This window comes from Dermacentor albipictus, unplaced genomic scaffold (assembly GCF_038994185.2).
Source record: "Dermacentor albipictus isolate Rhodes 1998 colony unplaced genomic scaffold, USDA_Dalb.pri_finalv2 scaffold_34, whole genome shotgun sequence".
Taxonomy (NCBI): domain Eukaryota; kingdom Metazoa; phylum Arthropoda; class Arachnida; order Ixodida; family Ixodidae; genus Dermacentor; species Dermacentor albipictus.
The window spans coordinates 905,001-930,487 of record NW_027225588.1 but is presented as its reverse complement, the minus strand read 5'-3'; the positions used below and the strand labels follow the sequence as shown (position 1 = coordinate 930,487).

Here is a 25,487-nt window from a genome sequence, read left to right as displayed (position 1 = left end):
CACCCCAGAACTGGCACTGCCATTTGAAAATGACAGTATCCTAGTGTGGTTAAAGAAACGCCGGAGTTGCCTTTTAAGCATCAAGAGAACTCGTTACATAGAACTTCATAGAAGGAAGAATAGCCAGTGTGCCCTGGTGTGCGTAAAGAATAAACCTGTGTGTAACTTTATTGTAGTTTCCTAATCGGTTAAAAACGAAATTAATTCAATTCTTGAGTTTTTTTTTTTTGCTTGCGAACCCACGATATGATGCTGAGGTGCACCACAGTGTTGGACTCCGGATTAATTTTGACCACCTGGGCATCTCCAAAATGCACCTAATGCAGGGCAGATGGCCGTTTTGCATTTCGCGCCCATTAAAATGCACCTAGTGTTATAACCAGCTCAAAGAGATTGGAAACCAAGAAATGACGAAATGTCATCCACTGGAAAAATTTAGCAACCAGAAAATGTTGGAGCCTAATCTTAGTGCAAGGCTCCGCACAGCTATTGGTGCCGGAACGGACTTGATCTAGATGTGCAGAATAAGAACGATTTCTTAGCGACTTAGAACTTGGGGGTGGTTGCGTTTGTGTGTGTACTGGTGCGTTCATTTGGCTACGGCCGCGCTATTGCAATAGTCGAAGGAATTCCAGTGCATGCAGTGCACAGAATTGGAATGAACGCGAAAGGCCTACGACGGAAACTTCAAAGGTACGGAAGTATCCTGTGTCATCTTTATTGTTCGTACCGGCACCCGAGTGCGATGGCACTGTATAAAACAGTCTGAAATCAGTACTCCATGCAACTTAGGGTTGCAGTTCTTTCATGAAGTCTTACAATACGTACAAGATATAAAACGGTGCATGAAGTCCATTAAAGCACACTGAAAAACCACGTATACGTATACCCCACTCATCATAATTATCTACTGTACAACTACATTACAGAGCTACAAGAGTAGCGCGTATAAACGGCAGACTAAATTGAAGGTATAAAAGTCACTTCTACATTTGCAAGCTTACATATTGCGTTAAAACATGCACGTTCACAGGCCTCAGGGCAACGCAGTGCCTTAAATCTTGGGAAGAATTTCGCTAAATTTATTCGTCCAGGAACGCCCGCGCGGGGCCTTTGCGAGCAATAAAATCAACTATTTTAAAACCTCTACAGGGGAACAGAGCGGAAAGACGAAGAAGAAAGGGAGCCCATACCAGCGCTGTTGTGCATTCCCTTTCTTGCCCTTCGTGTTTTCGATCTGTTCCCCTGTAGAGTACGCACCGACTAGCCCAAGCTGCCATGGTGTAGAATTTTAAAACGTGGCAACAGCGTAGAAGCGTCACACAGAGATGGTGCTGTAACGATTTTTGGTAAAAGTTGCAGGACAGGCGCATCCTACAGTCATAGCAGCATAGAGTTGACTCTTGCGTGCTCACACGTCTTAGAAAATGGAATCAGGTTTGCACAATATCAGCGTCGACGGGGCATCAGCGTTACACCTAGCGCTTCAAGATAAGCACCCTCGTCAGTGCGGCTGAAACTGGAGCTGCCCAGTTAAGTTCCCCTCTCGTAGAAAGCTGGCACGAGAACAGACACGGGAAATAGAGCGGCACGGGGCAAACATTCCAAGTGCAGAAAGATAAGGTTGAACGCTTCGCTCCAGCAGGCAATACTCAATAATGCACGCGAATGTACTGTTTACTCCATAGGCCGCTGCCTTTCTGCCCGCGGCGATCCCGACCCTTCTCGGGCACTTGTCACAGAAAAGGTCCGCGCGATAGCGTTGAGGCATCTCGTGGAAGCAGGTCTGTGTGGCACTGCGGCTCTGACGTTGATGTAAGTTCTGCACACAATACGGCGTACTTCCTCCAGTCGTTCCCGGCGAAGCTTCAGCGAAAAATCCTTGCTTGAGTGTGCTGAATCTTCAGAGCCACCCGGTTTTTTCACGTTGTCACTGTTGACAGAAGAAAGCATAAATGCTATTTCAGCAGTGCTACTGCACGTACTCGCTGTAGACTTGCAATACAAGCTCTAAAAGTAATCCCGGTGTATAATATGGATTTAAAGTGGTTGTATAAGGAATGTGTCAGGCTGGAGCGAACGTTTCGGCAAGAAACCCTCTCTTTGTCAGGCCTTGTCTTCGTGTGAGTATTAGTACCACGAGGGATGGCAAAGGAATAAAAGTACTGTACGGTCACTGCCTTTCTAAGCATTGTTAAAAATTTATAACCAACTAATGGCTGAGCGTCTAACGGAGAAGGTGCTGTCATGTCTAGCACACTTTCGATTTCTATCCTATTGTTTTCGCAATAGCGAATTCTCTAACATCAAACTTGAATAGTTTTTGTTTACGCTCTACAGTAGCCTGTAAGTAACAGTGTAATACCAACGTTTCAACGAAGTTGCGACCAAGAGGCGTTGGCGACATTTGCACACGAGCCTTGACCTCATCTGAGTAAGAGAATGCATGTGAAAGGCACGTGTATTATTTTTTAAGAAACAATGGAATCTCAGATATCCGCATTAAGGCGGAGAAAGTGGTGTGCTTGCCTGCTGCTCTACGCAGTCGAAACAGTAGAAGTAGAAAAGTGGGTTTGCTTCAGGCTATCCTGAAAAGTTTTAAACTCCGAGTAATGTAGTCGAAAGTGTTAATAAACACCAGTGGAGCGCCATGTATGGAACCTTTTGGTCACAGGAATACGTTATACAGACTATTCACGATGTTGCTGCATAGTAATCCATGATACTACATTGACTACAGACAGCAAGACAAAGAAGATATCTCAAAACATTTTCTTGCCTGCTTCTGCGGATACTCGAAGCGGTCGTGTTTTGGTCACTGTCGACGTCAGAGGACAAACTGCTGTCTGTGGATCCTGTATCTTTGATGATTTGCCAGCTGGAGGAAAAAAAGGGGAAGAGAAATCATTCAAGCTCTGGAAGCAAAACTGTTACGGAAGTAAATTGAAGGGCATTTATCAGCACTCTTAGACGCTGCCGGTGATGGTGAGCCTGTAAAGGATACACACCACTAAGGAAAGCTCTTGTCCAGCTTTTCTCGCAAACTCCTGCCAGCACGCGCATGGCGAAAGAAAAGATGGAAAACGGAGTGGCGGACCGACCACTCGAGAAAAAAGAAAGGAAATTCTGGGGTTTCACGTGCCAAAGCAACGATCCGATTATAAGGCGCGTCGTAGTGGAGAACTCCGGATTAATTTTGACCACTCGGCTTTTTTTAACATGCGCCCAATGCACGGTGTACGAGCCCTTTTTTTCGTTTTTTCCCCCATTTGGCCCCCATCGAAATGCGGCTGCCACGGCGGGGATTCAATCCCGCGTCTTCGGCCATAGCAGCGCAACGCCAAGACCACAATATGCCACCACGGCGGGTGACCACTCGAGAAGTCTGAATGCAAGTAGTCTGACCCAACGTTACTAGACTAGCTTCAGTTGTAAAACTCCCCGCCCGCGCGCTTACAGCCGCTGTCGCCACTTCTGTGACAGCCGCCAGATGGCCGCGCTGTTCCATCGGGCTCTACTGCAGACGCCTCGTCACAGCCTTGAGCTAGTGCGGGCGGGCAGTTTGCGCGTGTTTCACGCTCGCTGGCGTTCTCCCTTGTCCGAATTAGTGATACCACGAGAAGGCGGTATCCACCTACTGCAATAAGATTTATCGCGCGAGTTCGTTAATACTGAGAGAAGGGTAAACTGCACAAAAGGAAGAAACGCATACAGCGAAGCGCAGAAGCTGCGTTTCTAGATGCCGTGTGTTTCTTCCTGTCGTCTTAACGTTTCGCGCAGTTTAGGCTCACGAGCCTGAATATCTGGCCAAGGTGCGTGATTGGACTTGGTGCGTGATTGGACCAAGGTGCGTGGATGAACTTCATCCCCACCGAAGCTTCTCACGACGCCAAAGAAGCACCACAAAAAGAAAGATGAGGTTGGTCTTTGCACGCACTAGCCACAAAAAAAAAAGAAGAAAGAAGTCGGGTTTTTCATTCCGTGAAGATGGTAAATCAGCGAAGCTGAAACGTGCGGCCCCTGTGTTTATCACTGGGTTAATGCCGAGGGTTCATTAAAGTATTTTTCAGTTGTGAGGTTACACGCACAAGCGGCTGCGACGGAGACAACGACGTCACTGACGGTATGCCCGCAGTCCACAGTTGTCGCTTGCGTTCGATGTCTCGAGTTTGCTCGGCGGCGTGGTTAGCAGCCTTCGCCTGCGATTTGCCGCTTGTACATTGTTCGATATAAATTTCTTCAAAATTAAATATTTCCGTTGCGTAAGACCATGAATGGCTCATACTCTCTTAAGCAATGACTCATACCCCCGTAAACGCGGCCTCCCCATTACGACGACAGAAGTGAAGTGAAATTCTACGCTGGAAAGATGAACGGCCACGCAGCCCGCTGTGGAAGACGAGGACGAACGCGGGAGCAGTGGCGTGAGCGCGTGCCGTTGATTTCGCAGAGTTCCCGGTCGGCACAAGGAATAGCTCTGTTTCACGCCGAGCAAAGTGTCGCATTTCTGGGAGCACAGAAAAAGTGGTGCGCCGAACTGTCGACATCGTTCCGATAGCAGCTCTGAAGCCAGGTACGCTGCACGTCGGCATCGTCTGCTGGTATTAAGAAACTGGGCGAAGGCTACAGTTCCACGGATGACATGCTTGCTGAAATTCGCCGTCAACAACGAACCACAGAATACACCAACGCTGCACCGCGTGTTTAGTCGGTACCGCCCGCGTAGCCGGCCAGTGAGGAAGTGAAGCCGGGCGCGACTGCAGCGCCACGAAGGCGCGGGCGGGTGGCGGTTCCGCGCAACGGCGCCGAGTTTTAAAACTGAAGCTAGTCTAGTAACGTTGGTCTGACCTACCACCAAGGAGGATACATAAAAATTGCTGGAGTGGATACGGCGCGCTCCGACTGAAGCCTCCGTCCGCCATCTTGCCAGAGGCAGAACGCGCGCTTGGCTCCGGCGGCACCGGCTCGCGCTGCTGTTTTCGTGAGTTGGTCTGCAGTGCAAGTTGATGTGAGGGGCATGTAAACACCATCGATGTGATTATGGTTGCCTCTTGCGTTGCCTACGGATGTTGGCTTGCGTTGCCTACTGGGTTCGTTGGATTTTTGGTGTGCATGACCAGCACAGAAAAATTGTTCGATGAGCTTGTTCGCAAGGATCAGCTGAAATACTTGCTGACGCACAAGCTTAGCCAAGATCACGCCGAAAACTTCTTCGGGTCCATACGTGCACGAGGTGGTCATAACAACAACCCAACCGCTGCGCAGTTCATGGCTGCATACAAGCGTCTGTTGGTTCAGACAGAAGTGACTTCATCAAGCTCTGGAAACTGCTCCCAAGACATAGTCTCAATTCTAAATCCAACAACTACAGGAGCTTTGGTAGGTGAAAGCAGCATGCTTACTGATATGCGCAGGTCGTCAATCCTGCAGGCCGACGACCACAACTATACCCATCGCATTGACTGCCCAGAAAGCCTGTCAGCTTTTGTCGGTGCTGTAGTGCCGTACATTGCAGGTTTCGTCGTTAAGAAAGTTCGTTCAACGATAACATGTGAACTGTGCATCGCAGCCCTGCACTCGGATGAACTTGCACCTTTAATTAGGCAAAAGAGCCGAGGTGGACTTATTTCACCATCACAAGACGTCGTTGGCCTGTGTGAAGCAGTTGAAAAGGGGCTGCGACGGCTACAGGCAGAATATGATACTATTAAAATGGTGACGGTAAGGTCAAAACACCTCATCCTTGAAGTCCTGGGCACCTGCACAGAGAAAAATTGGTTCCAGAAACTGGAGGACCACATCCTTGATCTGGATCCACTTGATAACCATATTTATATCTTGTGCAAAAAAATCGCTGAAGAATATATAAAAGTGAGAATACACCACATGACGAAAGAACGAAACCGTGAACTGATCAAAAACAGAGTGAGACCACTTTTGTCGAGGGTGATTATTTTCAATCACCAGTAGGGTGTCTGTCATGGTGTTCTTGACTGTATGGCAAATTTTCTCCTTAATATCTGCTCATTTGAACTGCCTTCTGCATATCAGTTGGCTGCTGGTTGATGGTAAATAAACGACTACAACTAGAACCGCACATTTGGATTCCTTTCTAAATGGGAGCAGCTGCATTACGCTTTTATCCTTAATATTTCTACAGTTACACTGCCTTCTACATGCCACTTTTCTGCTAGCTGATGGAAAATAAATGTATATGACTAGAACCACTCGTTTTGGTTGCTCTGTAAATGCGAATAACGTCATCCACAGCGCGGAAAAGCACGAGCGCGGCAGTGCTAATTAAGCTTTTCTGCTTAATATTTGAGCTGGCAAACTGCCTTGTACATGCCAGTTTCCCTCTGCTTGACGAAAAATAGACGTTTAATACTAGAACCGCTCGTTAGCGTTGCTTTGTAAACGCGAAAAAGCGCGGCTGCGCTATGCTTTTCTCCTTAATATTTCCGCAGTTAAATAGCCTTCTTCACGCCAGTTGGCTGCTACAGTTGATGGGAGATAACCGTTTACAACCAGAAGCACTTGTTTTCATTGGTTTCTGAATGCGAGCGCCTTCATGAGCAGCGCGAAAAAGTAGAAGCGCGGACAGGCGCGGCTGCGCTGCTGCCTTTTGCCACTGGTAAGATGGCCGCCGGCCGTTCGGCTCCGGCTTCACCCTTGCCCATAGGCGCGTATAGGCGGCTTCCACTCCAGCAATTTTTATGTATCCTCCTTGCCTACCACCTATCATTTACTAAGCATCTACCATTCACTAAAGGTAAAACGCCACTTCCTTGAAATAAAATATTTATGCATACAAAAAAGAAAACTGGAAAGGAAGCGGAGAGAGAGAATGTCTTGCACTGAAAGCTGGACACTGGATTTGCCGTGACGGCTCATTTGTGCTTTTCATTATGCCACCGCTGCAACTAACTGCTTGCTTGCTTGCGTTATTGTGTCATCATCAAGCAGCCTCATTCTAATCCTCATTCTATTTAGGAGGCTAAAAAACGCAACAATGGCCACTGGTGATCATGATGCATTATGCGGCGCTGTCGCGAAGCTTCGGCGTTTTGTCATTTGTGGCGGTATTTGTCCGACACGCTAGTTAGTGGTGCTGTCCGTGCAGTCATTTCGAAGGCCACAGTGTTGTGGCCTGTTCCATATATGCTGCAGTAGACCAAGACGACATTGTACCGGGTTGTCCTTTATGAAAAGGAGCATGTGAGCGCTTGGCATGTGCTTTGCGGTGACTGCTTAGAGCGCCAGCAACAGGCATCAAGGGGAAACACGTGTGCTTATAGCGCCGCCTACTGGCGGCCAGAATAAGCAGACACGGCTTATAGCCAAGCGGCCCTGGACTGCCTCCCACGCCAGGTAGATGCGCAACAGGCGGGGCCTGCAACGCAGCGTCTGCTGCTAGCAAACCGCACCTGGTACACTAGCACATTGGAAACCTGAAAGGACGAACATATGCCCGCTAGGTAATAGGCACTCCCTGCATATTTTCATGCGTAAGCATTTTTGGGTGACTACCGCAGCGAAATCTGTCCGCCAGGCGATAAGTGTAATGCCTTGTACCTGCACAAAAATGCGCGATGTGAGAAGTTACGACTTTGTGCATTGTGTTAGTGTAAATGTAGATGATTGGTAGCTTTATCAGCGATGAGGAACAATTGAAAAGATGGATTAGAGAGAATAGCCATACAGATACATGGGGTCCACAGAAAATCCATGGGGAAGCCTGTAGTAGGGGTGGGCCAACTTGAGATTTGTGTGTAGGCCAACATAAATTTGGGAGTGGGCCAATTTAAATTTAGGGGTTGACCAACTTGAACTTTGGAGGTGGGCCAACTTGAAATTCGGGCGTGGGCCAACTTGAAATTTTGGAGGTGCACCAACTTGAAATTTGGAGAATTTTGGAGGTGGGGCCAGATCAAATTTGGTAGTGGGTCAATTGAAATTTGGGGTTGGGCCAACTTAAATTTGGGGGTAGGCTTATGTATACTTTGACAACTCCAGTAGAGTTTCTCCGTACTTTTTTGCAGTACGGAACCCTGGCAACCCCCTCCCCCATAGCATGAATAAACCTCACCCGATTCGGAGTGGTTTGGGAGGGAGGTGCACTCAAGTGAATCGTAAGCTTAGGTAGGCAAACGTAATTTTGTTATTTATTATTTAGGCTTAGTTATTTCTATAATGACAACGTTTGCTTAATCACTTAATTAACCTTAGTTAAAATTATGACGGCGACATTTATATATGTGATTAATTAAGATTGTTTAATGAGTTCTAACTAATATCAGTGTACTCTTAATTCTTGATTAGGCTCCGTTGATCTAACCTCAGTAACGTTTGATTTTTCTAATAATTTAACATACATTGCTCTTAATTAGCCTCAGTATTCGTAATTACCCTCTATTAATCGCCGTTACACTTATCGTAACTGATTTCATTAGTCTATTAACCTTACTTACACTTATAGCTCTCAGTACTCATTATATATAGTCGAAATTATAAATCTCATTAGTCATACGTAGTTAGAAGGCATTCTCATATACACTTCCATAGCTCATGCATATCTATGCATGCAGCGCATCGTGTCACGCTTTACAGAAAGAAAAACTGGACGGACGGACGGACAAAGTTCCGAGCGAAGAAGCGCTAGAATGCTTCCGCATTAATATAGGTACGCCAGGAGTACCTGATAACTACCGGGCATATATTTACGCTTCCACGTTTTCAGTGCACTTGCGTAACCAACGCGGTTTGCTAGCAGCAGGCGTGGCGCTGCAGGCCCCGCTCCCTGCCCAACAGTCATACGAGGAGGGGAGAGGATTCCAGATAATTCTAGCAGGCGCGTGCCTATCGGCCATGCCTGCTTATTTTGGCCACCAACAGATGACGCCACGAGCAGACGTGCTTCTCCTTGACGCCACTTGCTGGCACTCTAAGTAGCCTCCACATAAAGCCCCTTAAACTTCGTAAAGTAGTGCCACGCTTTGATGAATGCCGCCGCCTCATCGCGCGCTCTTGCCGAGCCCGATGCGGCGTCGCTATTGGCCTAATAGCATCACGTGGACCCTTGCACCGTGCATCAGCGCCATTTTTGCTCGAGAAGCGTCCACGGAGTGCCGAGGAGCGCATGTTGGTGCCGTTGCTACGCTCGAGCACTGCAGGCGGCGCCACGGTTGAGGAGGGAGCTTGAAAAAAAGGAGAAACGAGGAGGAGGGAAGGCGGAGGAGGAGAGTGTCATTACTTTACAAAGTTTAAGGGGCTTTACCTCCACATACCTCCACATAGGGTGTCTCGATGCGCGCGCTCCCCTCCACTGCCGTGGAGGGTGAAGACAACCGCGTCGTCTGCTACGGCATCCGCCATTATGATGCCCGCTCTGTAGGCAGCAAACGGGCGTCGCGCAGCTGCATGTACAGTTCGCTTTGATAGCATGTGCTGCTTTACTGTTATGTCGAGAACACGAAATTTTCGCATCAGCAGTGTGAAGGTATCAATTTATTATTCTGTCATTTTTATTTTTAAAGCGGAACTTCCAACTGGACTTGCTGGCAGCAGAAAACTGCCGTCCACGCCAGCCGCGCAGACCTTAAAGGAACGTCTTGTTGGGCTAGCTGTTGACTGTTAACCTTGGTTAAAGGTATGAAACATACGCAGGCAGGAGTCCCGCCATCTTTCGCTGTGTCTGTGTGCGAGTTTCGTGCCTTTAACCAAAGCGTAAAGACCATTTGGCTGCCAGCTGAAACCCGAATTTGTTTAACAAACTGCTTGCCGCCACGGGACAAACGAATAATTGTCATCGCACACCCTAATTCCAAATCTTGTTTTCGAATCAGTCATCAGTTAGCCCATTTACGGGCGGAATGCTGCAACGCTGAGTAGAAAGCAATGATCGTAAGAGTCAAATAACCACTCTGCGGTTGAAACGAAGCCGTGTGTAAGTGATGTTCTACCAATGTTGAATGGTTCTTTCGGGGTCACAGAAACTGCAGTGAATGTGGCAGCTTTTAATTTGTGTTTGTGTTACCTGTGCTGACATTTGCGAATTTTTTAACGTCGTATCTTTCAACCAATATCACACCCACGGCCTTTCTTTGTGATTTCGTAGCATCAGGTGTGATGGATCCGTGATAGAGGGCATCGGAAATTCCGACCACCTGAAGTTTTATTAACATGCACCGATACCGAACTAGTACACAGCACCATGCGTTTAACCTCTATAGAAACTCGGCCGCCGCGGCTGGGTGGCTTCCACATCCTCAGTCAGGATCAGCAGTCGAGCGCGATAACTACGGAGCCTATGCATCCGGGCCACTTGTATTGCTTCATTGTAGTTCGAAACGTAATTTATATTTATTCTGTGGGATATTACACACTAATACTACGAAATGAACCATTTCTGGCGCATTTTTTGTTTAGCTTGAGTATATAGCATGCGCTTTCATTAAACGTTTTGTTTTGTGGCCGTATTCCGCTTAGCAGTGCTTCCATAGTTATTCTTATATTTGTTTTGAATTCTTTTACCTTACTGTAAATATGCAAGTGAGGGTAAACAAAATATTGAATGCGAACCAGATTATTTGGAGCCTTACATGTGGCTTATATAGCACTAAATCATGACTCTCACGTAGTAATTGACTATAAAGCCCTGTTTAGCATATTTTCTGCACGAATATATTATCAACTGGTAATTGCTATAAGCCGGTCATCGATGCTGCTAAAATAAAGGTGCCATATGGCTTCTCAACACTGAGGAAAAGTGCATTCAGTAGATAGCGATTTCCGATGTGATAGCTTGTTTATTTGATCGGGAACTTTAAGGATTTCAAAAAAAAGCGCTACAACTCACTGCAAATTAACTGCAGCGGCTGTCTTGCTTCTATGCCCCCTAATTCTCGCAGCTTCGAGCTGGCGCAGGTGAATGCGTAGCCTTACTCTTGCATAACTTGATACCAGCATGCGTTCCAGAGAATCCTTGTGTCGCTGGCAGGCCTCAAGACTGCACTGAGCCCTCTTGATTTAGTATTCTGTCACATCCTTTAGAGCAGACTTTAGGGTTACATTATGGGGTTTTACATGCCAAAACCACTTTCTGATTATAAGGATCGCCGTAGTGGGGGACTCCGGAAATTTTGACCACCTGGGGTTCTTTAACGTGAACCGAAATCTAAGTACACGGGTGTTTTCGCATTTCGCCACCATCGAAATGCGGCCGCCGTGGCCGGGATTCGATCCCGCGACCCCGTGCTCAGCAGCCCAACACCATAACCACTGAGAAACAAAAGCGGGTAGACTTCAGGGTGAACAGGTTGTCAGTCCAGGATGTGATTCCTTTAAAGTGCTCTTCGCAGGATGTGAGCAAGCTCATAACTTCACCGCTTGGATAACATAAGTTCTTACCGTCATGAACAATCTTTTAGTGCAGTTAAATATGCATGCTCATGGCTCGTCGAGCCCAGCATTGCAGCCATGCACTGCTTGCAGTTTTTTTTTTCAAAATCCCTTTCACAAGAAAGCCACCAATATGGTGCAAAATGCTGCACTCAACTGAAGTCAGTGCTTATTCAAGTCGATATTTGAAGTAGTAGCTTAGCGCAAATAAAACCACGAACACAAGGAAGACAGACAAGAACAAGCACTACTCACAACTGTTTATTGGAAAGGAAGGATGGTGCATATATATATATCTTCTTGTCACGCATGCGCCTACCAAGCAGAAGTGAAGCCGGAACATGCACATCAAAGGCGGTCGCGCAGGAAGTTAAATTCGGCATCCAGTAAAGTGATAGAAGGCTCACTCACACATCTATCTCTATTCTTCTTGATAAAGAAGGCCTCAAGAGCGAGCCTGGAAGACGCGTTGCCGCTCCTGCCAAGAATAGTTGTCTCTGAAAATCGAGCGTCGCAACCACACGCGGTAACATGAGCCACCAAATGTGCGCCCTTATCCTCTTTTTTCTTTAGTTTTTGCGCATGTTCCCTTAAGCGGTCATTCACACAACGCTCAGTTTGACCAATGTAGAGCTGCCCACAAGGGTGCAAGGGAATTGCATAAACAACCCCTCTGGAGCACTCAACAAAGGGCTTCTCATGCCTCGTGCGGCAGCCCCGCCTGCTCTTGCAGCAAACTCGAGAACACAGCTTCGAAAGCTTGTTGGGCGCAGAGAAAACCAGAGGTATACCATGACGGTTAGCAACCTTTTTAAGGTTGTGTGACACCTTGTGTACATAGGGAATAACCTCTGGTCTTACCTTCTGTCGTTCGACTTCTGCGCTCACCCTTCGTGCTCCAAGCTTTACTTTTTGCAGAAGAGACTCTACTATAGCATTGACGACCGTCAAAGGGAAACCAGCTGCCAAAAGGCGTCCAACTTGGTTTGCAAAACTAGACCGCATTTGGTGTGCGCACGATTTCCGCAAAGCCGATTCCAAGCAAAGATTACCAACTGCTCGCTTCACCACTTTAGAGTGCGCGGAATCGTATGGCAGCAATTGCTTCATGGCTCGCGGTTGATAGGACCAGCAGACGTGGCCAACTTCAAAAGACAGTTTTAAATCTAAGAACTGCAGGCCTGTGTCGTCAGGAAGTTCATGGGTAAAAACAAGCCCTTGGCCTTGGTTGTTAAAAGCGTCTAAAATAAAAGCAGGGGATGTAAAGTCACCCTTATTGTTTAAAAGCACTAGAAAATCATCAACATACCTAAAAACTTTTAAAACCTGCCCCCCATTAAAAACCTGCTCTAAAGACCTATCAATAAAAGACAAAAAAATGTCGCACAAAATAGGAGCAACACAAGACCCAATACACACTCCCCGGCGTTGCAGATATGGCTGCGTTGTGTTGCCAAAAGGTCGGTTTGACGAAAAAGCGCAGGCAGCGGTGAATAAGAATTTCGTTCCTATTAGTAAGAGTGCAGTTAGAGTCAAGTCGAAATTCATCGAGTTCTGCAAAAGTTTGAACTTGACCGCCCTTGCTAAAGGTATCAAGAATAGCAAAGAAGGCTGTTTGACCGTGTTCTTTACTGCGAAAAGGCACAAGCCCGATATTCCGTTCAGAACTATCGTTAGCGAGCGCGGGGCGTGGCAGCATTGCGTGAGCCTTTTTCTTTTGAATAGGGGACTCGGTGCTCAGTGCTCGCCCCAAGCGGACGTGCGCAACGAGAGCTCCGCCGAACTCTGAGAGCCGCCTGTCATCGCCGGGCGAACTTTGGCCCGCCGCACTGCGCCTCGCCTAAACACCGGCGGCCTCGGTCGGCCCCAACACAGGGCCCCCCGACCCCGCGCCGCACTGCAGGCGCTTCGCCGCCGCCGCTGCCGTGCTCGGCATGGATCCGCCGCCCTCAACAGCTACGACTGCATCGCAGCCTGCGCAATCCACCACGCTGAACCCACAGGGCATGGACTTTGGTGACGCTTCGCAGGGAGCATTTACCTGCGTCACCCCTTCAGCACCACGGCAGGAAGAGGCCACCACCATAGTTGTGAAGCTGACAGATGGCTTCAACCTCTCCACAGTTACACCCGTCGAGTTGAGCCTACAAATTCGTCGGGCGGCCCACCTTGCCAAGTTCGAGAGACAGGACACAGTTGTGAAGATTCGGACTGCCCAAAACCTCATCGCCATCGACACGTACCGTGCATCGGCCACCACCAAACTGCTCGCCTTAAAGTCCGTGGATGTCTGCGGAAAATCACACCCTGTGAGTGCGTACTGCGCCAACGACCCACAGAACGCCCGCGCCGTCCTGCACGGTGTACCACTCTCCTTTTCGGAAGATGCCGTACAGGAAGAACTCCTTATTCCGGGCCGAAAGGTCCTGTCCTTTCGGCGACTTGGCAAGACGGCGTCTCTCATCATCACGGTAGAGGGTCCTCAAATGCCAAAGAGCGCCATCCTGTTTTCAGCGGTCTACCGGCTTTACCCACCCAAGCCGAAATGCCTTCAGTGCTGGCATTGCTACAGCCTCAAACACAGATCTGATGTCTGCCCCAACGCCTCGACATATTCGTGCTGTAGATCTTGTGGGCAACATTTCCCCCCTGGAACGGACACGTCAACTACTCCTCACGAGTGCGATATGCGCTGCTGCAACTGCGGGGGTGACCACCCGGCTACGGACGCAAACTGCCCACACCGCCGCGCTGCAGAGGAGGCGCTTCGCCGACGCAAACCACCGACGCGGATCGATCCAAATCACCCAGCAGCCCACCACCTCCCACGACCGCCTACTCGAGAAGACTCCAGCGTGCCAACCAGCAACCGGTTTTCGGCACTTGACACCGACCGCAGCCGTAGCCGTAGCCGCAGTCGCAACCAGAGTCAAAGTCACAACCGCAAGCCCAGTCAAAATGGGCCCAAACAAAAACCGAAGCCCGCCCACAAGCAGAAGATAGACTTCAGACAGAGCCAGACAGCTAAATCACAAAGTGATCAACACGATCCGCGCCGTCCTTCGTGGCAGCAACTACCTAAACCCAAGCCTGCTGCTGACGACCCTAACTGGCCTGCGCTACCCAACCAGCGACAGACGCAGTCTACGCCTTTAAAGGTGAGTGGTACAGCTCTCCCAGAAACTGCCCCCGCTCCGCAGCCCTCCCCATTGAGCTCAGACCTGCTGTCAGAGGAGTTAGATGCACGTATTCGTCGCATCGTGCAACAAGCGATCGAATCTACTATCGCAACTATAATTACTGAACAGATACAACGCGCCATTCTGACCGCTCTAACCCCCTTGTCAAACCAATTTGCGCAAATTTCCACCCGCCTCCAACATATAGAGGACACTATGCACCCACACAAACGCCCCATCCCCCATAACCCTTCTGAATCACAACATGGCCACTAACTCTAGGCAAACACCTCCGATCCCAACCCCACCATCCCCATCTCTCACGATATGGCAATGGAACTGTCGTGGTTTCAGACGCAAGAAACAACATCTCCTGCAACATATGCTATTCATGAAAACAGAACCGGACATTCTTGTGTTGCAGGAGACCCACGGTGCCTTTCCCCTCACTGGCTATGAACATTTTATTGCTCCTAGTATTACATACAAACAACGGGGCACGTCAGACCCACTCACTCCTACAGTGACGGTGACTTACGTCAAGAGCTCCTTGCCCACAGTTCAACTCGACACTACGCATATGAATACATCGACTACTGAGCACGTGAGCACGAGGACAGACGTTCATGGTCACAGTCTAGATATTTTAAACTGTTATTGGACGCCAAACCAAAATATCTGGCCGTTATCAAGCTACAACCCCTCCCAGCAACGCTTAACACCTCACCATACTGTCCTAATCCTCGGAGACTTCAACTGTCGACACCCCTGTTGGGGATATGACCAAACATCAGCTCTCGGCCGCAAGTTAGACACCTTCATGTCAAACTACAAAGTCTCTCTCCTAAACGACATTACCACTCCCACCAGACTGGGGAACTCACGTGAGAAGGACACAAACCCTGATCTCACTTGGTCAATCAGCCGCTACAACATTCAATGGGAGAATACCCAAGACACCCTGGGGAGCGATCACACTATTATTGAGATCCGGCTTCCCTTGCGTACACAAAGGCCAAGTCGGACACCCCGCCACAAAACCATCTGTCTCGTTGACTGGAACAAGGCGCGTAAACGACTCGAACTGGATGAGATTGATGAGAACACTGACCCCACAGAATGGACAAACAATGTACTGCAGGTTGTGTCCCAACATGCTTCCCGCATTGCCGCCACAGAGGATCAACCCCAGGTCGACACTCACCTCTTAGCCCTCTGGGAACGGCGCCGCAGACTGGTGAGCTGGTGGCGCCGTGCAAAGAATAATAGGACGCTCCACCAACGTATACACACCATAACTCAGGAGAGCCAGGAATACGCTGACCAATTGGCATCTCAACGGTGGTGGCAAACATGTGAAGACCTCAATGGCCAGCTTCACACACCTAGAGTATGGCAAATCTTTCGCACTCTCATGGGCCAAGCCAAACCTCGCTATGCCCTCCAACGATATCAAATGCAGACCGGGCGCTCCACAGGAGAAATTATCCAAGAACTGCGAGAGACATTTTACCCGGAGTTCAACCCACCACCACTTGCACCCTTTCCGCAATCACCAACTAAGCCAGAAGGGATTGACTCCGCATTCACACTCCAGGAGCTGCGGTCAGCACTCATGCAGCTCCGACGAAATACGACTCCGGGTCCGGATCAGATAACATACACCATGCTCCGCAACTTGCCCGAAAACCACCAGAAGCACCTTCTACGCCTCATTAACCATGCATGGGAGACGGGGAACATTCCACAGTCATGGAAGGAAGCTTTAGTTATTTTCCTCCCCAAACCTGGCAAACCTCCCAACACGCTTAAACACCTTCGACCGATATCCCTCACATCATGCGCGGGAAAATTGATGGAAAAGATGGCCCTGACGAGACTAGAATGGCACCTTGAGAGCCAGGGCCATCTCCCAGACACACTCATCGGCTTCCGCAGGCACGTATGCGCTCAAGACGTGGCCCTGCAAATTACCACAGATGTCTACGATCACCCTAGCTCGGCACAACTCCGGACAATTGTAGGCGTGGATATCAAACGTGCCTTCGATAACGTCCTGCACCAAGCCATCATTGACAACCTAGCAGCCACCAAACCCGGAGAACGCATGGTTCGCTACGTCTGCGGCTTCCTCAGTGCTAGGCAAGTGCGCTTCTTGGGTCCGGACACCCAGCCATCCATGTGCTTCCCTATAAACCGAGGGACGCCACAAGGTTCCATTCTGTCACCGACTCTCTTCAACTTGGCGATGAAGGACCTCCCCGGAAAGCTCAACCTCGTTCCAGGTTTACGCCATGCAATATACGCTGATGACATCACACTTTGGTGTGCCACCGGAAACCCAGGCGAACAGGAAGCCACACTTCAAACCGGCTTAGACATCGTCGACACCTACATACACCAGCTAGGCCTCACATGCTCCCCGGAAAAATCAGAGTACATCGTCGTACTGAATTCCTCTACGCGCAAAGCAGCTGCTGAACGCGCCCACATCACCTTGACTATGACCGGAGAACCTATCCCGCGCAGAAAATCCGTCCGCATCCTCGGATTTCTGTGGCAAGAGAATGGACGTAGTGCGGAGTGGCTACGGCGTATTCTCCATCAGGCAAGTCAGGTCATACACATGATGACACGCGTAAGCAAGCGCCACACAGGCCTGCGTGAACACGAACTCCGTAAAATTGCTGAGGCAGCAATCTACTCCCGAATCCTCTATGGCCTGCCATACGTTGCACTTACACGCACCCAGACCAAACGACTCGAGGCTTCTTTGCCAAGATGTCACCGCATTGAAATGGGTGTTCCCAGGTACGCCCGTAGCATCGATGTTGAACGCGCAACCCTGCACAACACCTTGGATGTGAAGGTCCAAGCACACCGGGAGTCTCAGCATCTCCGTCTGAGCACCTCGTCCCAAGGACGCGCCATCCTGCGAATGTTGGGACACGACACTTCACCCCTTCCACCTCTTTCCATCGACCCTCCACCATGGATAACTATCCCTCGAATCGAAGTCCGACCGATACCCCGGAATATGCACTCCGAACGCAACGCAGGCAGGCGACAGGCGCGGGCGACCCATCTAACTGACCCAGCGCATGACACCTACTATGTTGACGCCGCCTTCTCGCCGACCGCATCCAAGACGGCAGTCATCGGCCCTCAGGGTGACATCACTCGTTGGCATAGCGGTGTACCGTCTCCAACCGACGCCGAGATCCTTGCCATATCGGAAGCCATTACTATTCCCCCTCACTCCACGCCAACCATAACCGTTCGCTCAGACAGCCAGGAAGCCCTTCGTTCTTTCGCAAACAACCTACTTCCCTGTCATATTGGGGCATCCCTCGCGCTACACATGCAACAACATCCCTCACTACACGTCCTCTTGGAGTGGGTGCCGGGCCATCAGGGGATACAGGGAAATGAGCGTGCTCATTCCCTCGCTCGCGAGTCTAAAATACCGAGCGCTCCTATTCCATGGCCTGACACCTATTGCGCCAGAATGCACCGCGCTGAACACCGCAAGCAAAGCCGCGCTAGACTCCGCGAACTGCGCTCGTCTGCATGTACCCTTCCGGCCCCCGATCCCTCCTTCACCCGCCGCGACAGTTCCCTAATTCGTCAGGCTCAAACTCTAACATTGGCGAATGACGCCATGCAACACATTATTGAACAACGCCGCGGCCACCCGGCATGCCCGGTGTGCGGCGGCTATCCCGACGTTCGCCACACGTACTGGACCTGCCCCCGTGCACAGTCCTCGCCTTACTATCTCCCCACCTCTTCCCTGAGCCCATCTATTCCTTACTGTTGGGAGAGCTGGACCACTCCGCCTGAACCCCACCGAGCCGCTTTTTGGTCGCTCCTTGTGCAACACATAAGGCACGTCCAGGGCGCCACCACAACCCCCGCTCCGGGTGCAACTACATGACCACGGCACCGAAGCGGCGGACGGCACGGACGAAGAGCCGTTTCAAATAAAGTTTTATTCATTCATTCATTCTTTTGAATAAGCTTAAGACGCTACAAGTGGATGACCCTTTCCGTGTTAAAAGTTCATCGGAGGTCGCGCAATTTGTTAAATGTAATGACGGCATTAAGTATGGTTTTTCCGTTGACGTAGAAGATCTATTCTATTCAATTCCTCAGGGCAAGCTTCTCGTTTTCTTAAGGGAATGTATTGAATACAACGACGTGGTCGACTTCCAGAACTCGGCGGGCCTTTCAGTGGACAGCTTTTTAACATTGCTTGAGTTTTATTTAGGTGTGACTTTTATTTTGTACAACGAGCAGCCATATCTGCAACGCCGGGGAGTGTGTATTGGGTCTTGTGTTGCTCCTATTTTGTGCGACATTTTTTTTGTCTTTTATTGATAGGTCTTTAGAGCAGGTTTTTAATGGGGGGCAGGTTTTAAAAGTTTTTAGGTATGTTGATGATTTTCTAGTGCTTTTATACAATAAGGGTGACTTTACATCCCCTGCTTTTATTTTAGACGCTTTTAACAACCAAGGCCAAGGGCTTGTTTTTACCCATGAACTTCCTGACGACACAGGCCTGCAGTTCTTAGATTTAAAACTGTCTTTTGAAGTTGGCCACATCTGCTGGTCCTATCAACCGCGAGCCATGAAGCAATTGCTGTCATACGATTCCGCGCACTCTAAAGTGGTGAAGCGAGCAGTTGGTAATCTTTGCTTGGAATCGGCTTTGCGGAAATCGTGCGCACACCAAATGCGGTCTAGTTTTGCAAACCAAGTTGGACGCCTTTTGGCAGCTGGTTTCCCTTTGACGGTCGTCAATGCTATAGTAGAGTCTCTTCTGCAAAAAGTAAAGCTTGGAGCACGAAGGGCGAGCGCAGAAGTCGAACGACAGAAGGTAAGACCAGAGGTTATTCCCTATGTACACAAGGTGTCACACAACCTTAAAAAAGGTTGCTAACCGTCATGGTATACCTCTGGTTTTCTCTGCGCCCAACAAGCTTTCGAAACTGTGTTCTCGAGTTTGCTGCAAGAGCAGGCGGGGCTGCCGCACGAGGCATGAGAAGCCATTTGTTGAGTGCTCCAGAGGGGTTGTTTATGCAATTCCCTTGCACCCTTGTGGGCAGCTCTACATTGGTCAAACTGAGCGTTGTGTGAATGACCGCTTAAGGGAACATGCGCAAAAACTAAAGAAAAAAGAGGATAAGGGCGCACATTTGGTGGCTCATGTTACCGCGTGTGGTTGCGACGCTCGATTTTCAGAGACAACTATTCTTGGCAGGAGCGGCAACGCGTCTTCCAGGCTCGCTCTTGAGGCCTTCTTTATCAAGAAGAATAGAGATAGATGTGTGAGTGAGCCTTCTATCACTTTACTGGATGCCGAATTTAACTTCCTGCGCGACCGCCTTTGATGTGCATGTTCCGGCTTCACTTCTGCTTGGTAGGCGCATGCGTGACAAGAGGATATATATATATATATATATATATATATATATGCACCATCCTTCCTTTCCAATAAACAGTTGTGAGTAGCGCTTGTCCTTGTCTGTCTTCCTTGTGTTCGTGGTTTTATTTGCGCTAAGCTACTACTTCAAATATGGACGACCAACTAGCCCAACAGTCAACTCTACTATTATTCAAGTCATTCCCGTGAGTGTTTCGTGCACTGGGGCACGCAACACCCGGGCATTTCGGACCAGAAAACACCGAGCACGTGTCTCTCTAGATAGGCCGTAACGAAATGTGGAGAACGCAATGGCGACCGGCGGTCGAAAGGCGGCACTGACCCCTTCACAGAATGACTCCACCCTCCGAGAGGGCACGCGCATCGAGGCACCCTACCTCCACATCGACATTACAGGAGCCTATGACAACGTAGACCGTAACATTTTGTGGGATATTCTGGAAGGAGAAGGCTTAGGTGACGATTGTCTACAGCTTTTGAGAAACATTTACCTAGAAAATATCGTTTGCGTTGAATGGAAGCGATGAGGAGTGAGGAGAAAGTTCACTTCAACAGGGGACTGAGGAAGGGGTGCCCTTTATATCCGCTGCTGTTTATGGTGTACGTGGTGAGGATGGAGAGGGCGCTAGAACGAAGTAATAGCGGGTTTAATCTCTCATACAAACAGGTGGGTACACTAATAGAGCAGCAGCTCCCAGGTTTATTTTATGCGGACGACATTGTGTTGCCAGCTAACAAGCAAAGTGATTTGCAACGTCTGGCTAATATCTGTGGAGAGGAAAGCAACAATTTAGGTCTGAAATTTAGTGTTAGAAAATCAGTTGTTATGGTATCAAATCAAAATAGTGAACAGACAATGGAGATACAGGGCCAGGAAATGCCTCGGATAACAGAATACAAATGTCTTGGTATATGGATAAACGAAGGCAAAAGATATATGAAAACACACAAAAAAATAACAGTGAAGGGGAAGAGAAAGGCAGCCATAATGAAGCACATAGCGCTATGGGGATACAATAGGTACGAGGTCCTCCGTGGTATGTGGAAAGGTGTAATGGTTCCAGGACTTACTTTTGGAAATGCAGTTGTTTGCTTTAAATCAAGGGTACAATCAGGACTCGACGGGAACCAAAGGTCAGTGGGTCGGCTCGCATTGGGCGCTCACGGGAAGACTACAAATGAAGCTGGGCAGGATGACATGGGATGGACTATAGTTTTGAAGTGAGGGAAGCTCGCAGCAAAATTGAGTATGAAGAGCGGCTGAGGAATGTGGCAGAAAGTAAATGGGCTGGGAGAGTTTTGAGGAATCTGTACAGGAAAAATATTGATTCACAGTGGAGAAAAAGATCTAGGAAGCTTACCAGCAAGTATGCGGCCTGTAGTGTGGGCAACAAAGCAACAAAGAAGGTCAAGCGGAAAGTCAGAGAGGCTGAAATAATCTCATGGAAGGTGGCAATGGAAAGAAAACCTACCATGAGTAACTACTTAAGAGGAAAAAATCAAATCGGGAAAAACAATTTACGATAACTCAAGGGAAGCTCATTACTTTTGGGAGTGAGATCGGGACGCCTTAGAACGCGCACCTATAAAGCGAGATATAAGACTGAAGAAGAAGCATGTGCTTGCTGCGGTAAAATTAGGGAGACTATGAAGCATGTTTTATTAGAATGTGAAGACGTCTACCCTGCGATCAATTTAGACCCCACTGGCCTCCTTGAAGCCCTTGGGTTCAGCGAGAGCAGTGGAAAAGTAAACATGTCCGCAATAGGCATTAGTAAGAGGCGATTGGAGGATTGGTGGAAGAAAAGTAGGGAAACTACAAAAAACGGAGACGTACAAAAGCACAGTTCGCAATAGGGGATCAGAAAATTTGGCTGTGGTAGTTCATAGTGTTTTTTTCTGTTTTTATTGTTTAACCTAGGCAGGACATTAGGCAGTAAAATAGCAAAAGCTTGGCGGCGCAACCCACTGCCCCGCTCAAAAGGAGACGCTCATAACATCCATCCATCCACATAGGGTGCCCCAATGTCCTCCTCGCCCACCGCTCCGGAACAGCGGGTGAGGGGGACATTGAGGCACCCCACCTCCGCAGAGCACGAGCCACGCGCTCACGTGTCCTCTTTCATAAAGCAGCACCCTGTACACACCGCAAAAGAGTAGCAGTTGAGGAGGTGGTGGTGTGAGACGCTGCGAGCATCCTAGTGTTGCAACAAATGGGCTATTTCTCCGCTTCTGAACTCAAGTCGCTAGAGTTCTTTTTTCAAGCGTTCCCACACAAAATAGTCCAGATCTAACGGTTCTTTGTTTCTAAAAAAACGGCTCACAAAGCAAAAAAAGGAGAGAGAAGCAGGAATCCTGTGCACCGTACAACGCATGTCTAGCAAATTCATTGGTTTCCTGGTACTGCAATGTGAAGGTAGTTTGCATGGTGTATGGTTTGCTGATGTGGATTTTGCTTGTTTCCATGGGGTTCATTTCCGCTTATTCGTAAGTGATCTTTATGTTAATGTTTCAATAATTTTAGTTCTATAGCTTGTTCGAAACTCACTTACCCTGCGCCACTGTAAGGCATCGTTAAACACACATCAAATTTTTGAGCGTGAATTATGGATTACACTTTGCACTGCACGCGTCCCACATCAATACGGCAAACTTTGAGGGCATTCGGCGTAGCAACAAATTTATATTTGTTGCTTATATAGACGCCAGGCTATCATCTCCAGCATATCCTCAAAGCTATCTCTTTTTCTATCTCTCGAGTGTAGAGTAAGTCTCAGAGTGGCGGCACATATGCAACGAATCTCCATTGTCGTTATGCATTCACTACGGCGGCAGTGTTGTGGCATAGTTGAGTGGGATTGTGTTGAACTTGCACACCGGTTTCTCAACGATCGAGAGCGGAGTAAAACTTGTTCTCTCGTTGGTGGTTATTTTGCTAAAGCATCCAGTAGTTATCGACTATTCTACATATGTGCTAAATGACCACTTTTTGGAATTTAAGGTTAAAGAACGCACAAGGCCTCTGATAGACACCGTAGTAGATGGTTCCATAATAAAATAAAATCAATGGGTTTCGTTGACCTGTATAGAAAGCAAAGTACACAAGCGTTTTTTTTTTTGCATTCCGCTCCCGCCCCGACTTGGCCGCCGCAACCGGAATCGTACCCACCGTCAAATGCTTATCAGGAAAACGCCAGAGTCACTGAGCAACTGCCCCGTGCCTACATTAAATATTGAAAAAGAAAACAAAAAAAATCTGATCAGGACAGCCATTGTGAATGATTGCGCTTGAGGCAGAGAATGTTTTGGTGTGTTTTTCGAACATCCGCGAGTGTTACATGATTATTTTTAGAATAATATGGCCTTACGTGTCATCCATTTACAAAAGTGCTTAAACAGACATGGACCTGAATTCACAAAGGCGATGATGTGGTGCGGCTTCTTTGGATTCGTTACTTTTATATTGGTGTAGGAACAAAATCGGAAATTAGTTGAACAGAACATAGATAAAAATGTTTTGTATTTACCCTTGTTAAAATGCCCTGTTAGTTGCGGAGATTGTTGAAAGCATCCAGAAAAGAACAGAAAAAGACGTTTACAAAAAGCACACAACGTAATTTGCATCAACATTGCAGTAATATACAATGTTATTGAACGCGAACACCGTGCGCGTGATAATTTGCTTTGGTTCTGTACAGGTGTCATTGATAAAATTAGTCGCAGACCGTTGAAGCGGTGCACGAATCTACCACACGAATTTTGCATGAAATCACGAGGCAACTTGAAAACAGGATGCCAGGTCACGACTAATTTTTTTAATTCGTTATCTGCGCGTACACTCGCTCAGTGGCTGACCTTGCGCATAAACGATCAGGGTTGAAGCGCACGCTATTGAAAGTGAAAGTAATGGACAGTAAGTCGCGCCAGGACTTCAGACGATCATTATTTTTAAATTATGGGGTTTTACGTGCCCAAACCACTTTCTGATTATGAGGCACGCCGTAGTGGAGGACTCCGGAAATTTCGACCACCTGGGGTTCTTTAACGTGCACCTAAACATAAGCACGCGGGTGTTTTCGCATTTCGCCCCCATCGAAATGTGGCCGCCGTGGCAGACGATCATTCTGGCATCCATCACTGGCATTAGTGCTTTCCTATATGCAAGCTCCAGACATCGCTTTGCAACCGTGCAACAAAATGTGAAATTGAAAGATCTTCGCACCTGGACAAATCAATGGCTGCGTTGTGTGTGTTTCTGTATATATATATATATATATATATATATATATATATATATATATATAGCGATAGCATTAGGCCATGGATTTGTGTGTTCATGCCACTTCACCGATAATAAGATTCATGCTCATTCATTCTCACTATACGCATATTATGAACAGCTTGCCTCACCTCTGGGAATTGGTTACGCACCCTTGCCAGAATGCGTATCCCAGTGGGATAACCAGTAATCACAGTGAGGTATAGAGCGCAACATTCGCGCTTCAGTGATGTGCACCGCGTAGACTGATAATGGCAACTTACGTGCACGCATTTCAGAGGACACGTAAAATGCGGCAGCAGATTAAGACGACGTCGTAAGCGTCGTGAAATTTCTTTTCTGGTGAAAGCGCAATTATTTGAAGAGAAAGCACGATGACAGTGTCCGCTTTGATCACGTACTACGGATGCAGTAGAAAATACGGAGCCAGAGTAATGGCTTAATTCCGTGCGAACTTAAAGAAGAAGGGTCTTTTAGCGAGAATAACGCCTTCCACACCAATTAATGGCAAGAAAAATAAAATAATTAAATTACTAGTCTCGGCAATTGTGCGTGCTCAGTCATGGACGGTATGTGAAGCCATTCACTGCTTTCTATAGAGTACGCCATCGTGGGTACGGAGTCGACACATCCATCCAGTTTGAACTCCCCCATTGAGACAAGCGTCTAACACACCTTGATTGCTCTTGTGGAACTTCCAAAGTGACAGACTCTTAAGTAACACGCTGGCACTTCCGTGCACTCATATTGCGGCGAGGCATGCCTAAAACGAAGTCTGCGTTCGTTCGCGTTCCGAAGATACTGCCCCGTTGCTTCATGCCTCGGTGCACAATGCATGTTGCACGTTCGTCAAACATGACGTCATTGTTTTGGTTCCCAAAGACAGCCCGTCCTGTCCTGTTACCTAGTTAGCGTAAAAAAATCCACAAGCCTACTTAAAATATGGCATCCACGGTGCTTCAAAAAGCGGCCTACAATTTAGTGTTTACGGACGTGGGCACTAGCTATAGGAAGCAGACTAACCAGAAAACGGTGGCTGGAGGGAAAACCGGAAGTGTTCCGCGTTCCGGTTGATGCACCCCGAACAGAACACGGTCGACTCGAAGTGGCGTCTTCTTAATATCGGGTCATTCCTAATAGCCAATAAAAAAGAAGCTCAGCAGCGAGACGAGCTTAAGCGCGT

The 25,487-nt window shown here is 48.3% G+C and overlaps 1 protein-coding gene across 2 annotated transcripts in view; it reads right to left on the bottom strand.

Moving 5' to 3' along the window:
• Positions 1-686: 686 nt before the first annotated feature.
• LOC135921216 (phosphatidylinositol-3,5-bisphosphate 3-phosphatase MTMR14-like) overlaps positions 687-25,487 on the bottom strand; it is an 86,934-nt gene continuing 62,133 nt past the window's right edge. The window contains exons 19-20 of one of the 2 annotated variants that reach the window (XM_065455530.1): positions 2,780-2,878; positions 687-1,933 (exon numbers count right to left, since the gene is read on the bottom strand). In XM_065455530.1, coding sequence (XP_065311602.1) covers positions 1,678-1,933; positions 2,780-2,878 — 355 coding nt within the window. In that variant the 3' untranslated portion in view covers positions 687-1,677. Of the gene's footprint in view, positions 1,934-2,779; positions 2,879-25,487 lie in introns of those variants that run through there. The other variant, XR_010570493.1, reaches the window with a different exon arrangement.